The sequence below is a fragment of the Mixophyes fleayi genome, chromosome 2 (genome assembly GCF_038048845.1).
Source record: "Mixophyes fleayi isolate aMixFle1 chromosome 2, aMixFle1.hap1, whole genome shotgun sequence".
In the NCBI taxonomy this organism is placed as follows: Eukaryota; Metazoa; Chordata; class Amphibia; order Anura; family Limnodynastidae; genus Mixophyes; species Mixophyes fleayi.
Genome location: NC_134403.1, coordinates 263776088 through 263792753, shown reverse-complemented (window position 1 = coordinate 263792753; position 16666 = coordinate 263776088). Strand labels below are relative to the sequence as shown.

The 16666-nt window shown below is 41.6% G+C and overlaps 1 protein-coding gene across 6 annotated transcripts in view; it reads left to right on the top strand.

Annotated features, from left to right (window-relative positions):
* Positions 1–16666, top strand: part of RBBP5 (RB binding protein 5, histone lysine methyltransferase complex subunit) — a 103420-nt gene that overhangs the window by 6404 nt on the left and 80350 nt on the right. For 3 of the 6 annotated variants that reach the window (XM_075196103.1, XM_075196102.1, XM_075196107.1), the window contains exons 2-3: positions 10293–10328; positions 15559–15588. The exons of 1 other annotated variant lie outside the window; for it this stretch is intronic. In XM_075196103.1, the coding sequence (XP_075052204.1) occupies positions 10293–10328; positions 15559–15588 (66 nt within the window). The remainder of the gene's footprint in view (positions 1–10292; positions 10329–15558; positions 15589–16666) is intronic. 2 more of the 6 variants (XM_075196104.1, XM_075196105.1) reach the window with 2 other exon arrangements.

The following is a 16666-nucleotide window of genomic DNA, read 5'->3' as shown; positions in this document are numbered from 1 at the left end:
TGCATTATCGGGTGTAATAAGCGTAATCTGACTGATACTACTCTCACGATCCTGGTTGCATGCCCAAACCCACTATTTTCCTTTGCTGATGATGTTTTTATCTCAGAGTTCCATGCCGATATTAGCTGAGGCACGTTGCTTGTCAAGTATTAGCAGTCTAATCTGTGTTTTGGCACTGAATCTCCTGACACAAACAGCCCAATAGTCATCCTTCTTTCAAACTCACTGAGGTATCCTCTTGCAGACATGCTAGCCATAATTATAAGCAACCAGGCCTAAGGTGTTCAGCATGTTTATACATGACCCTGACCATGCACTGGTGTAAATATAAACTAATGTACTGTAGTATAAGCTCAGTTCTCAAGGCTAAGCAAGAGTTGGCTAACCTAACAGTTTAGTGCAGTGGTTCCCAAACTTTTGCAGTTCGCACCCTTAGAGTCTCCAAAGATTTTCAAGGCACCCCTACAAAATAATTATTGAGCAGTCCTGTTTTAGAAGTAGTTGGTTCAAAAAATTGTAATAAGTATTTAGGTCAGGACAGAAATACTTATTTAGTTGTATGCAAAAATGCCCTCTCTGCATCCAGACACACTGCCCTCTCTCACACTGCCCCCTCTGCCCTCTGTAACGCTGTCCCCCTATCCTCTGCTCTGTTACGCTGTTCCCCCTCCTCTGCCCTCTCTCACAATGTCCCCTCCACTGTCCTCTCACGCTGTGTCCCCCTCCACTGCCCTCTCTCACGCTGTGTCCCCCTCCACTGCCCTCTCTCACGCTGTGTCCCCCTCCACTGCCCTCTCTCACGCTGTGTCCCCCTCCACTGCCCTCTCTCACGCTGTGTCCCCCTCCACTGCCCTCTCTCACACGCTGTGTCCCCCTCCACTGCCCCTCTCGCACGCCGTGTCCCCCTCCACTGCCCCTCTCGCACGCCGTGTCCCCCTCCACTGCCCCTCTCGCACGCCGTGTCCCCCTCCACTGCCCCTCTCGCACGCCGTGTCCCCCTCCACTGCCCCTCTCGCACGCCGTGTCCCCCTCCACTGCCCCTCTCGCACGCCGTGTCCCCCTCCACTGCCCCTCTCGCACGCCGTGTCCCCCTCCACTGCCCCTCTCGCACGCCGTGTCCCCCTCCACTGCCCCTCTCGCACGCCGTGTCCCCCTCCACTGCCCCTCTCGCACGCCGTGTCCCCCTCCACTGCCCCTCTCGCACGCCGTGTCCCCCTCCACTGCCCCGCTGTCCCCCTCCTCTGCCCCGCGCCAGGTGCCAGCCATAAAAAAAAAAAAGAACACAGACTTACCAATCCGTCAAGCGCTGGGACCCAGCAGCCTCCTCTCTCCTGCAGCTTGTTACTGACATTGATATTCAGTGACAGCTGCGGGAGAGAGGAGGCTGCTGGGTCCCGGCGCCGAACGGATTGGTAAGTCTGTGTTCTTTTTTTTTTATGGCTGGCCCGGCCCGCGGCACCCCAGTGACAGCGCCGCGGCACCCCTGGGAGCCGCGGCGCACAGTTTGGGAACCGCCGCTTTAGTGTCTTACAGTTCTTGTTTTCCTAAGTCCCTCTAAGGTTAGTGTCACACAGGTTCTTGATGACTTTATGTATATTAGCCTTATAAGTGTTTGTGTAAAGGGAACTTGCCCATAACACTAGCTTTTATAATGCAAATAGATATAGTGTATAAATTCCAAGTTTTCTAGAATGTAAACTCTCACGAGCAGATTTCTCTCTACCTAATGTCTCATGTCTACTGTCTGACTCCCTTGTATGTCCTGCCATGCCTTGGCCGCACTCCGTGTGAGTCCCCTTATGTGTATTGCCTCATCTATTTGTGACTTGCTTGCTGTATATGGAGCCACATAATCTATGGTGTCTTATAAATAAATGATAACAAAACTTCATAACGCTAAAATAGCAAGGCACCAAAGTAATATATGTTGATACTAGCCTTCATTCTTTTCTGATCTTCACTTGTGGGGAAAATTGTATAATAAGAATATAATTATTTTTTTTACTTGTCCATATAACCGATCAATGAAATTATTGGCAATAAAAACGCCAACTAGACCCTCTAGTACATTTGTTGGAACTACCCCATCTGCAACAGGGCTGATAATATAGTAGAAATCAGAAAGGGGGCGGGGCCTAAATCACCCTTTCCTAAAATTGCCCCGAGTAAAGCAATTGTCTAGATCCGCCCCTGGCTGATCTGTAGGGCATCATGGGACCAACAAACATATTAAACTGTGACTGCTCATCCTCTTAATCTGATGGCATTGTGTATGTATTTTAACTGGCTCTGACTTGCCCATACACTAAATAAATAAAAAGAAGAGAAAAAAAAGAAAAGATTTTTATGTATCAAATGGAGTGCTATGCAGTCCAATATATTGTCTGTAGGGTAGGTTTCTGCATTGCCATTTCAAATAAATATACTACACCATCAGTTTAAAGGACTGGGTGAACACAGGGTAATGATGTGTGTATACTTGCTTAATGTTTATTTGAACATGCCGGATACCCACCTCTCCTTGACCATGGGAGTAACTGGGGAGTGTTAACAGCATCCTGGCCGCCATCCATTTTATGTGGGAAGCGAGGGGCGCATTGGTAGGTCAAGTTCAACCTCTTGCTTTGCCTCAAGATGTAAGGTTTTTAAATTAAGTAATGATTTTTTAAATAAGGGTTTGGGGATTGGATTGCATAATTGGAGAAACAGATTCAACATCTCCCCCAAACATGCAGTGCCTTGCTCCCACAACACGCATACATACAATCCTATTCACTCCATACTCAAGAAACAATAGAAACAAAGACCTGCATAGAAAAACAGGAACAGCAATAGCCTATAATGGGGTACTTCAGCATTAAAATTTGTGAAAGAGCTGATGGGTCTCCAGTTTCACCATTATACATCACTATATTGTCTTATTTTATGTATATTTGTATTGCTTGCTTTTAGATAATCGTTCAAATACAAGCTTTTATATGTGTCACTCAAGTTCCTCAATCTCACTTAGGGGTAATTATGTACACTGATCTCATTTAGTGGGTCTCATTCAGCAAGAAACGCAGCACGAAAGTAATGTGCGTTTATTATTTTTTTTGTTTTAAACCCCCTCCCCTCCCCCAATACGCATGTAAATCAAGTATACGCATGTCTGTATTTAACAAGGAGCGGATCTGAAGAAACGTCTGTTGATGAATACCGGTCTTGGTCCACTCTGCTCTAACAGAAGACACTGCAGGATACGTCTAATACATATGTCAAATATCAAGTCCCAAAAGAACGCACAGAGAGAGAAAAAAAAATCAATATCGCCCGCTAATAATATAGACATTAATATAAAAACATTAAAAAAAATAAGTGTTTTTTGTTTTTTTTCCCCCAGAAAAAACATTGATTAGGATGTTATTAATGTCTGCTGTACATAAAATAAATGTTTTCAGTTGCTCCTGATTGCAAACACATGTTCTAGCATTCATACACAGCTGCCATCACTAGTAATCGGCACGTACACCAGACCTGTAGCTGGAGCAAGTAATGGGATTGAAAATCGCGTAACTTTAGAGATGCCCGAACCTTGAATTGAACGCTGCTGTGTGTGCTCGAGCTTGGCATGCCCTAACTATACATTGACTACGTGCATACGGCCCTCCCCCTTCCGCCCTTGAAATCGTTGGCTGTAGTAAGGGTCTTTTGTGCTCGAAGATGAATTGGTCATTGCTGCCTTCTCTGGCATATGGTTAGTTTCTGGGTAGGCAGAGCGGTTTTACTCAAAATACAGCGTATATCGGCATTTATCTGCAATTCTATTCTTTGATGATTTCAGCCTGTAATGTTTGTAACTACTCTAGCACCAGCTTGTCATCCTCAGCGTAAAAGCATTTGTTGTCCCTTTGTCACACATAATACACTTAAAATATTTGTGCTACTACTTGTACACCTTCTGTGGTCTACCATTAAACACATTGGCTCAAATTTTATGAATTCTGCAGCTAGAGTCTTACACCTATCTCTCCCACATCTTATGTATATGTTCTCTGTGCGACTCTATCTATTACTCATATAATACAGTGTGAAATTCTAGTCTTCCCCTACAATGTCCTCATCATGTTGATCTCCTCCTTCATCTGCAGTTTCTTTCAAATGTACATTTTACTCTTCTATGACCTTCTCTATACTTTTCTGATCACTTTTTCTTACTCACGCCAAGATTTAGCTTGTGCTGCATCTGTCCTATTCCTCATACCTAGAGACAGTCTCCAAGTCTTTAAACAATCCCTGAATGCTCGCTTGGGAGGGAGGTCTCTGGGGCTACCAGTAAGATTATTATTGGGCTTATTAGTAAATATGATTGAAAAATGTCCTCTGGTGCCAGCTACTAGCATGTGTCTGCAGTCTACCGTCTACCCCCCTACCAGAGATGTCAGGGAAAATCTTGTGGCTGATCCCCAGCACCAAACAGCTGGATTGTGGCCACTTATGTGTGGGCCACTGGTCTCGGTCTGAGCAGCAGGATCTTATTGCATGTAGCCGGCATAATCTGTCTGCTTCCTGGAGCAGTTATGTGTGGTTGTTTGTTTTTGTTTGTCAGTAAAGCTCGTAGTGCAGTACTTCCCAAACAACGTTATAAGACACATTTATGTGCCAAAACAGATGGGTCACAATAATCCAAAGGTAACAGGGAAACCTTAATATATTGAATTTAAGCATATATAATATACACATACTATAATTCAGTTGTGAATTGTCAGAATAACCTGTCATTAACTTTGACGTTCAAATATACTAATATTAAGTCATGATTCTTCTTTTATTACAATAGTTTAACATTGGAATGCCTCTTAATTATGCATCAAGTGTGTTGGCAGGTGTCTCAAAACACAGTCGAGGTTAGAAACCACTGAAGTTTTGGATTTTTATTGAAACGTTTAATGAAAATTTATCTATAAAAAAGTGTCTTCACCCTAGAAAAAAAATATCACACTTTATAACCATATGGCCCAAAACATGATATGTTCTACAATTTTCTGGAATATTATGCAGTTTGCTAATTGTCTACTGCAGTGGTTCCCAAACTTTTGCAGTTCGCGGCACCCTTAGAGTCTCCAAATTTTTTCAAGGCACCCCTCCAAAATAATTATTGAGCAGTCCTGTTTTAGAAGTAGTTAGGTCAAAAAATTGTAATAAGTATTTAGGTCAGGACAGAAATACTTATTTAGTTGTATGCAAAAATGCCCCCTCTGCATCCAGACACTCTGCCCTCAGGCACTCTGCCCCCTCTGCATCCAGACACACTGCCCTCTCTCACACTGCCCCCTCTGTCACGCTGTCCCCCCTCCTCTGCTCTGTCACGCTGTCCCCCCTCCTCTGCCCTCTCTCACAATGTCCCCTCCTCTGCCCTCTCACATGCTGTCCCCTCCTCTGCCCTCTCACGCTGTGTCCCCCTCCACTGCCCCTCTCACGCTGTGTCCCCCTCCTCTGCCCCGCTGTGCCTCTCCTCTGCCCCACTGTGCCCCTCTTCTGCTCTCTGTCCCCCCTTCTCTGCCCTGCTGTCCCCATCCTCTGCCCCTCTGTCCCCATCCTCTGCTCTCTGTCCCCTTCCTCTGCTCCGCTGTCACCATCCTCTGCTCTCCTCCTCTGTCCCGCTGTCACCATCCTCTGTCCCGCTGTCACCACCCTCTGTCCCCCTCCTCTGTCCCGCTGTCACCATCCTCTGTCCCCCTCCTCTGTCCCACTGTCACCATCCTCTGCTCTCCTCCTCTGTCCCGCTGTCACCATCCTGTCACCAACCTCTGTCCCGCTGTCACCATCCTCTGCTCTCCTCCTCTGTCCCGCTGTCACCATCCTCTGCTCTCCTCCTCTGTCCCGCTGTCACCATCCTCTGCTCTCATCCTCTGTCCCCCTCCTCTGTCCCACTGTCACCATCCTCTGCTCTCCTCCTCTGTCCCGCTGTCACCCTCCTGTCACCAACCTCTGTCCCGCTGTCACCATCCTCTGCTCTCCTCCTCTGTCCCGCTGTCACCATCCTGTCACCAACCTCTGTCCCGCTGTCACCATCCTCTGCTCTCCTCCTCTGTCCCGCTGTCACCATCCTCTGTCCCCCTCCTCTGTCCCGCTGTCACCATCCTCTGTCCCCCTCCTCTGCCACGATCCCTCTCACTCTGCCCCGCGCCAGGCGCCAGCCATAAAAAACAAACAAACACAGAAACTTACCAATCCGTCGGGCATCGGGACCCAGCAACCTCCTCTCTCCTGCAGCTTGTTACTGACGTCGCTATTCAGTGACAGCTGCAGGAGAAAGGAGGCTGCTGGGTCCCGGCGCCCGACGGATTGGTAAGTTTCTGTGTTTTTGGTTTTTTTTTCATGTCTGGCCCGCGGCACCCCTGGGAGCCGCGGCGCACAGTTTGGGAACCGCCGGTCTAGTGTATAATGTATTCCCCGAGTTTCCAGTGTACATTGCTAATTGCTTTCTTGCTACCCAGGGCGCTCCGTTCTACTCTGGTGCTGCCAATTACCACCAAAGGTGTAGCCAAGTGCGCTGATTACAGCATCAGGTACTATCAACATATGCTCTCACTGCAGAGTAATCATTCTATAACTGCTTCTCCTAGTAGGAGTTCGCTGAAAGAGAAGCAGATATAGCATGATTTTTCAATAAGAGAGCAACTTAATGGAAACACCAATATAAAGTCACTTAACAGGGCACTGTGCCGTCAAGTGCGGTCTGTTTGTGCCATGGCATTGTGTCTACCAGTGGCGAACACACCTCTCAAGATGGGGCATTGCCGTCATGGAAAACACCCCTCCTTTTGGGTATGAAATACGGCAACATGGGGTAAAGACGAACACTCAGTACCATTGGCATTGACCTCCCCTTCAAAGGGAATAACTCCACTCAAACCATTCCATGAATATGTATCCCACAGCATTATGGAGCCACCAAAACCCATCACTATTTCAAACATGCACTCTGTAGAGTTTGTTTGATTGGCACATCTTGTACACTTGTCTGTTTGTGAAGAATGATTCATCTCACTATTTCCCCTTCCTGCTTGGTCGTCCACTGCCTGTGCTCTTTGTGCCACTGAATTTACAAATGTGCATTATCAGGTGTGATAAGCGGATTATTCACCTCAATCTGACTATGATACTACTGTCACAATCCTGGTTGCATGCCCTTAACCCCTTGCTAATGATGTTTTTACCTCAGAGTTCCATGCTGACATTATCTAAGGCACTGTTGCTTGTGAAGCATAACGATCTAATCTGTTTTTTGGCACTGAATCTCATGACAAACATGCCCCATTAGTCATCACTGAGGTATTCTCTTGCAGGCAGTCTATCCATAATTATAAGCAACGAAGCCTCAGGTGTTCAGCATCTTCATGACCCTGTCCATGCTGTAGTGTAAACATGAACTAATATTGTGTAGTGTAAGCTCAGTTGTCATGACTAAGCAAGAGCAAACTAACCTAACAATTTAGTGTCTTACAGTTCTACTTGTTTTCCAAAGTCCCTCTAAAGTTAGTATACACAGGTTCTTGGTGAGCCCACATATTTTAGCCTTATCAGTGTTTGTGTAAAGGGAACTTGCCCATTACACTAGCTTTATAATGTAAATAGATATATTGTATAAATAACAAGTTTATATCGCTAAAATAGCAAGGCACCAAAGTCATCTATGTGATAACCAGTCATCATCAATTTCTGATCTTCATTTGTGGGGAAAATAGAATTAAAAAAAAAAAATGTTTAATAAATATTTTATGACTGGTCCATATACTTAATCTCTGAAACTAATGGCAAAAAAGAACCAGCGAGACCCACCCTCTAGCTCAGTTGTTGGAACTACCACAACTGCAACATAGCTCATATACAGGGCATCATGGAAGCAACAAACCCAGTCCTCAGGGCTCCCTAACAGTGCAGCTTTTCTGGATCACATGTGACATAATTAGGACCACCTGTGGATCTGTTACAATGTGTCAGTCAATAATGAATACACCTGTGCTCCAGCTAGGAGATATGGAAAACCTGCACTGTTAGGGAGCCCTGAGGACTGGGTTTGGAAAACCATGTAGACTGTGACTGCTCACTCTGAACCTATTGGTTTTGTGTATGTATTTTAAGTGGCTCTGACTTGCCCATTCACTACATAGAGCTTACACTGGCGCAACAGCTGTTACATACTGTAGAGACTTATTTGTTTATTAAAAGTACTATAAGTACAATATATTGTATGTAGCGTAGGTTTCTGTATTGCCATGCAAATAACTACACTGTTAGATCTAAAATTCTGATCCAAGTTTGCCTGTGGTGTCAAGTATATCTGGAAGCGCTTCAATCAGCTAGAGAGAATAGACACAGACCAAGCTCTGTATACAAGGAATATTCTCTGTTTATTGATACAAAGATACAATTTTTTATAGCCTACTGAATATATGAATTCTACGTCATAAGCATACAATAGTCTCTGCTGATTAACTTTCTCATGTATTCTTGAGGTGTTTAACTTTCTCCCCCTTCTCAGGACAATTGTTCTTATCTCAAGGGGAGCTGGAGGTTTATCTCCTGTATGCCATGTCCAACGTCATGGGCACAGCTCCCACACTATGAGCTGAAAATGAAACTACCTATTGTTCACATATCTTGATACATTCTTCAGGAGTTCTCTATGTCAGCTTAGCCTCAAGGCTAACATCTTGTAAAACGGCATATCAGAAGAAAAATTAATATTCTTTCGAGTTACAAAAAATGGCTGAACAAGGGCCTTATGAGGCCTTAACAAAAAAATCATATTTAACAACACCATCAGCTTAAAGGACTGTGTGGGCACAGGGTAATAATGTGTGAATACTTGCTTAGTGTTTATTTGAACATGCCTGATACCCACCGCTCCTTGACCATGGGAGTAATTGGGGAGTGTATCCTGGCCATAGTCCATTTTCTGTGGGAAGCAAGGGGCAGCAGTGGTAGGTCAAGTTTAACCCCTCAAGATGTAAGGTTTTTAAATTAAATATTAGGGGTTTTTTTTTAATTGAAGGTTGGGATGTGTAAATGAGTACGTTTTTTTTCTTTGTTTTATAGTGTTTTCAAGTGGAGGGAGTGTTCTAAGGTCACACACCAGTCACAATAATTCCCAAAAATATACCCAGACTCACACTGTCCATTATACACTCACAAACTTGAATAATTCAACATCTCTGCCAAACACGCAGAGCCTTGCACCCACAATACGCTTGCATACAGTCCTATTTACTCTAAACTGGAAACAGCGACCTGTCTAGAAAAACAGGGCTAGCAACAGCCTATTATCGGGGTGCTTTAGCATTAAAATTTGCCAAAAAGCCCATGGGTCTCCATTTTCACCACTGTCTATCACTATATTATCTTATTTTATGTTTATTTTTGTTGTTTCTCTTTAGATAATCTTTAAAATACAAGTTCCTATGTGTTCCATAAGCACAGCTGTTTATTTATATTCTAATCTGCCCCACAAGTCCTGTAAAAAAGTACTTAATTATATCAGATTTCTTTCCTCAGAATTAGCTTATGGCCTCCTGTTATAATTTTATTTTAAAAATGCTGGCCTCTTGGCTTTTATTAATACACAATAGGCCTGATTCATTAAGAAATGAAAGCAAAAAAGAGAGTAAATTTGCACCTTGGCAAATCCATGTTGCAATGGAGGGGGAGGTAAATTTAAAATGTGATGGCAGATTTATACTTGGTTTAGGGCATGTCCTAGATCAGGGGTGAACAACTCCAGCCCTCAAGGGCTACCAACAGGTCATGTTTTCAGGATTTCTGTCTGGAAAATAGGTGGGATAATTACCAACCCAGCCAAATAGATTAACTCCTTTGGGCATGATTAAAGAAATCCTGAAAACATGAACTGTTGGTAGCCCTTGAGGACTGAAGTTGCGCACTTCTGTCCTAGATCAACTTTAAATTTCAGTGTAAAAATAAAACTATCAAGTATGTGTGTGCTACAGGAAAAAATAGCCAGTATTTAACTTCTGTGCAAAATAATAAACTAATTTGCATCCCTTGCATTATAACATGGTTTGTCCAGCAGAAAATGTACTTCTTCGTTTTGCCTTACTTTCCTTAATGAATCAGGCCCATAATGTTTTGGATGTTTCTATCATTTCACTTCTCTCCCTCCTCTCATCTAATCCGTAACTGTTGAAACTTCTGAAAACTTTAATGAAAGCATATGTACTGTAGCTTGTGTACCATTTTAGTAGCCAAATTCTCTGAATTGTCACTACTTTGTTAATTTTTCTTTTTAGGAAGTAGTCCTTCCAGGTGTGTACAGAAAACTAAAGGTGAGGTGTCAATTTGCCCCTACAAATCTTCCCCTTCCGCACGGTTGATCACTCTCTGCTACTCCAAACTCTCTTCATGTTGGGAATCCAAAGTCTTACACTTACCTGCATCTTTTATCACTTTCCGGAACGTCAGTACCTCCCATTCCAGCTCTACCTTCTCCTTTCTCTGTTGGTGTACTACAAGGCTCTTTACTTAGGTTTCAGAATCAGGTGGATGTTAATGACATTCAAATCAATTTTCTCCTGATTTACTAGCTCATGCTACTGCCGGTCTTGAAGCCGTCTCCTCTTTAATGTCCTCCTACTGGTTAAAACTCAGTATGGATAAAACAGGACACAATTCCCCCCTTCTACATCTGTTACTCTGTATCACTAAATATAAAATACTTATCACTCAAGTTCTTCACTCTCACTTGTTTGGGGTAATCATCTACACTGACCTCTCATTTATTGGTTGCAACTGTACTCTAGCTCCAGCCTGTCATCCTCAGCGTAAAAGCATCTGTTATACTGTTGTCATAATACAACTAAAATATTTGTGCTATTACTTGTACACCCTCCTCTGTTGTCTACTACTAAACACATTGGCTCAAATCTTATGCATTCTGCAGCTAGAGTCAAACCGCTATCTCCTGGGGCATCTAAAGTATATGTCCTCTCTGAGAGTCTACCTATCACGCACACAATAAAGCGTGAAATTCTAGTCTTCACCTACAATGTCCTCATCATATTGCACCCCCTTACATCTCCTCCCTCACCTGCAGCTTCTATCAGATGTAACCTCTATGTCCTTCTTCTCGATACTTTTCTGATCACTTTTTCTTACTCCAAGATTTAGCTTGTGCTGCATCTGCTCTTGTCCTCACATCTCCAGAGACAGTCTCTAAGCCTTTAAACAGACTCCATAAAAACTCATCTCTACAAGCAAGCATATACACTGACTCCATAATAAAACTACTCATTTCACAAGTTTTAACTTTATCCCCTAAGATCACTCTCTTATTTACAAAGCACTTACTTTGTCACCTTATATATTCCCTCATCTCTTGTTTCTATTTATTTTTCCTTTATTTTGTTTTGAGTATGTTTTCTCATTCCTATTGTGTTTCAATATTGTGTTAATGTTAAGATTTATGCCATTTACATAATGTCCTATATGTGCTGCTTACATTGTGCAGCATTGTGGAAGATGTGGATACTAAAAAAGTAATAATAATAATATTAGTTATGATAATGGTAACAACTTTGCTAATATGCTCCTGATTATTAAGGTAACATTCAGGTCGCTTGCAAAATCTCAGCATTATTAGCCTACTGTACAAGAAAAAGCCATCTTGGAATGGTAGGGAAATTGTTTTTAAACTTCTCCTGTATACTGGAAACTGCACAAATAGGTCTGTAAAACACAATAGCTGATGAACATCCTTGTTAAAAAGGTAGGTAGGGAACATTGATTTAATTGACATCATAATGCCTATGTTGTTTTGACAGACCCTTAGGACTGGTTAATTGGGCAGGTTATAAATACATTTTGTATGGCACTTTGCTGGTGGTTTTGCAATGCAACATTAAAATATGGATTGTGGTATGGAAACAAAATAAATTGTTTCTAAATGGACAGTGAAATTAGATTATTTTAAGATTCTTATAAGTCTATCATATACTACTTTATGCACATCCTATTTGACCCTTATTCATTTGATGCTTAATTGCAATGGAAAATTACTTTTTTTGCAAGTGATCCATTAAACATTTCAAGATGTTGCTGTAAACATGTATTTGATCTATTTATTTTTGATGACATCCATGCATATCTTAATTCTGTACGCAAGGCATTATCTGCCAAATGTATACCTTCTATATTTTCCTTCAGTTACCACTGGATAATGAGTCATATGCTAGTTACCCAGACTTTTTTTATTTTATTTTTTAACCGGGGACTGGCTCTAATAACAGAGAGACTTCCAGTCGCTGTATGTGAGTTGACAGGTCTAGAAACAGCACTGTAAGATTAGTACAATTTGTCAATCTATTTATGTTGACAAATTGACTGAAAAATATGAACATTCTAAGACTGTCAATACTGAACAGTGACACAGAAATAATTATTAAGGCAAATCTGCTTAATTATAGATACTGGATTTTCATTTTTTGTTAAATGAGGATCACAAATTAATATAATTATTGCCTGCTCCTCAGTCATTTTGACCCTTCCTATTTATTTATTTATTTTTGCATATAAATAATTTGATGGTCTGTAATATATAATGTAGCATGGCATCACATAGTAAGTACATTGCAGCTTAATTTGTGTATAAATATAAATAAAAAAAATGCTTAACACTACTTCCTCTGCATTCAAACACTGGGTTCAAGCATGGATCTGTCGTGTCGGCCAGTTGATGAGTGCCACTGGGGTTCTCTCATTTACATAAATCTAATCCAAATGGGATTTGCCTAATATAGAGATTTGGAGATACCTGCAGATCAAATATCTTATATCGGTGGGTCTTCCAAGACAACACACTTATAGGAACTTAACGGTTTTTGAATCCCTGTGTTGTAGTTCACCCTGTCCCCAGCACTCACTTTCATCTATATATAAGCTTATAGTTGAACACCTGTTTGCTTGCCCTCTGAAATTCATTTTAGAATGGGAGAGAGACCTAGGAGTGGAGTTACAAGAAGCCAACTGGTCCAAAATCTTCCAAACAACTCATGCATGTTCTCCTAATGTTTCAATACTAGAGACCCACTATAAGGTACTTACCAGATGGTACAGATGCCCGGCCTACCTAGCAAAGGTCTTCCGCGGGGTGCCCAGCACGTGTTGGAGATGTAACCAGGGGCCTGGCTCTCTTTTGCATATCTGGTGGGTTTGCCCCATGTTGCAACCGTTCTGGTCCCAAGTGGTGGACTTCCCGTGGAAGCTGCTGGGTCAAAATATACCCAACACTCCAGTGTTTTGGTTTTTGAATAAAGTTAATATGCCTTTATCAGCTTTTAAAAAATCCCTCATAAAATTCTTCATTTCAGCGGCTAAGGCAGTTGTCCCAGTGAGATGGAGATCAACTACGCCCCCGAGTATTCGAGATTTAATTTGATTTAATAGATTGGAACACTATAGGGCTATGGAAGAGATGCTCCTTTCAGACACGGACTCATTCGAAACGTATTATGCCATTTGGGGCCCATGGTTAAACCTAATAGACCCCCCGGATTCCCCGATCTCAGATTTGACTAATTAATTAATTATTTGATTGGTATTGCACCTATTTTACATCTGAATATTGGCTGAGTGTGGCGGCCCACATGGGTTAGTCAGGTACTCGGTATATGCACAATTTGCTGGATCAGTAGTGGTTTAGACAAAGGCCTTGAGTGAGGATTCTTATTAGATCCCCCCCCTTCCCTGGTGTTTTTACCCTTTCCTCTTTTCCCTTTGTCTTTGTATTTTATATGACAAGGTTATTTGGATGGGTACCTCCGTTTGCTATGTACTTGATTCTGTGTTGGCTTGGTGCCATGTTGTCACTTCTTCATTCTCAACAGCCTACTATACTATCTTGTCAGACGTGCATTTATAACCTGTTTGTGTTATAAAAACCCAATAAAAACTTATTTAAAAAAAATAAATGCTTAACATTAGGGGGTTATCTGTGGGTGTGTTAAGTCAATAATTAAAAACTCTTTAAGTTATTTCTGGGGTAACTGATAGGAATCATTACATCTTTTTTTGGTAGGTACTTAAGTTAAGCCTTTGAACCAACCGCTCTGAAATCCACATTAAGTGGAACTTCCAATTATATTTTGTAAATATGTTTAATTTTAATAATTTTACATGATAACTTTAGATGCTGAAAGCTCATCAAAAATGGAACTGGCAGTTTGGACAATATTTTAAAGCAAGGGCAAAAATTTTAAAAACGAAACTTTAAAACCTGTAACTTTCCCTGGAAATGTGTAACTGGTACCATTTCCTTACTAAACCAGAAAGCCCATGTAAAATAGGTTTTATAAGCTATCACCTTCTCTTTGCCCTAACCAGTTGTTGAGGCAGCTCCTTCAAGACCGCAGATAACCAAAGCATTTATTGCTTTAGCATTAAACTTCAAAATTGTAGGGAAATAGTCTTTCATGAGAGGATTGAATCCACTTTATTCTTAGTGGGAGATACTTGACTGCACTGTCTCCGTTGATTTCCAGCAGCATAGGCGAGGGGCATTACAATAGAGGCGGTTCTGTGTAAAATAATTCAGTGTCCTGAGAACAGATAATAGGTAGGAGATTATGAACCATCTTGAACTTCATGGCGACCAATGGGCTATGAACCGAAAAGGCTTGAAAATAGATCCATGTATAGATATGATTTATATATGTATCTCAAAACCTTGCATTTTTATAATGACAGTTTCTGAGACAAATTATGTTTTCACTTACAAAGTGTATTGAATCATGTATTTTGATTATAGCTCTGGCTTTTAATATAACAGATTGTGGATTAATTTTTTAGCATCTGAAAAGGACTTTTCTCTTACTATTTTCACTCAGAATTACTTTCAATGGTGGCATTATATTAGGGCTTATATAGTTGTCTAAAGCAGTAAAATTAAAAAAAATGTTTTAATCATGTGGAACCAGTATAAATTAGTTGTTTATCTCTTGTTGGAGAATCACTTAAAGTTTACCAAGACAATATTTGTTTTTATACTGTGAATTACACTAGTAATATTAGAAAAGACACAATTTCATTCAGAGGGTTGGGCTGGCAATATTGACAGGGAACAAGCACCACTATATTGCTTAGGCACAGCATCATAGGCTATTAAGTGTGTATAGTGCAGACTATAATGAACCAACAGTAGTGCTCTCCTCGAGTGTGGGATAGTCATTGTACCTACCGTATTGTTTTTGAAGCCTTTCTTCCCAATTACTTGGCCACATTGGCCCATAGCAGCAGTTACACAGCAGAGCCACTATATTTAGGATTTTGCATTAGTGAATGCATTATCTAGCATAGACTAAAGCCCTGCTCACTTGTCAGTGTTGGCCCTCATCTCTCCGGCCATGATAGAAAAGTTCTTGTTAGTGCCGCCACCCTGTTGATAGATTTACTGTAGTTCACCTACATTAAAAGTTGCGTTGATTAGGACAATTTCCTTGCTTTATATGTTCTTTCCGTTTTGCAAACTTTATTATTTTATTATGAGACTGCTTTCTCTTACAGGGAGGAGGTCATTAACAAAGTGTTTGACAGGTGAGAGCTTATCTATTATTATGCTATTTCTTTATTGTAACATTAAACTCTTCACTTGTTTCTACCATGGAGACACTCTTGATACAGAACATTTTGTGGTATCATTTTACTTCAAACTAGAAAAGAAGAAACAATAACAGAAAAAATAGTTTATACCCAATAAGCTGTGGTTTTCCTACCATTGGGGAACACTGCGAGACATTGGGACAACTATGCCCCTCCACTTTTGCATAGACAGAGGCAGTACAGGGGGCAGATTTTCCCCCTCCTTCTACAGTCCTTGGAGGGCTTCTTGCACAGCAGCCATTTCCTGGAGATTGGTGCAGCTCATCACATTGCTCTGCATGCTGAACCTACTCTGCCTCTCCTAAACTGGTACCTCTGTATTGTTTGGACATCATTGATGTCTCAAGAGTTTATCCTTTTTAGTCTGTTTTTAGACACTGGGACAGAACTGGTTTCAGAGTCTGGGTATTGGTGTCTAATATCAGGAGTATATAGGATTGGTATTATTTCCTACTACACAAGTTATCTATATAATACATTTTTTTAATATATAAGAATAATATATATATTAAACAAGATATTTTTACGGTTACACCTTTCTAACATTGCATTATGTCTGAAAAGGGGACTTACAAGGGTAAAGGAGCTGCTGGTACGTCTGTGCTGCATTATTTATGTAACATATGTAATTCTAAATTATCTTAATTTATCTTCTGGACAGCCTAACCCGGAAATTCCCTGCAGCTTGCAAAGGTGAGATCCGCGAGCAATGTGCTCCCACTTAGGTGTCAGCAGCTCTAGGGGAGCCGGTGTGGACTAGATCACTGGCATCAGTAGCCGAACACACTAAGGTGATGTTAAAGTCCACAGAGATACGTGAAACTTCACTTTCTCTCACTTCTACACAAACTCAGGCTGCGCAGTCCATATCTGTTGCAGGCATGTCTTACCAAACAGAAGCTGCTATGCCATTATCCCAGTCTGAGTTCGCCCAGGGTGCGGCACAGTTGCTTATCATCTTCCAGAGGAGTAAATGTATTATTTCAGAAGATATTCAAGATCAGGATTCGGA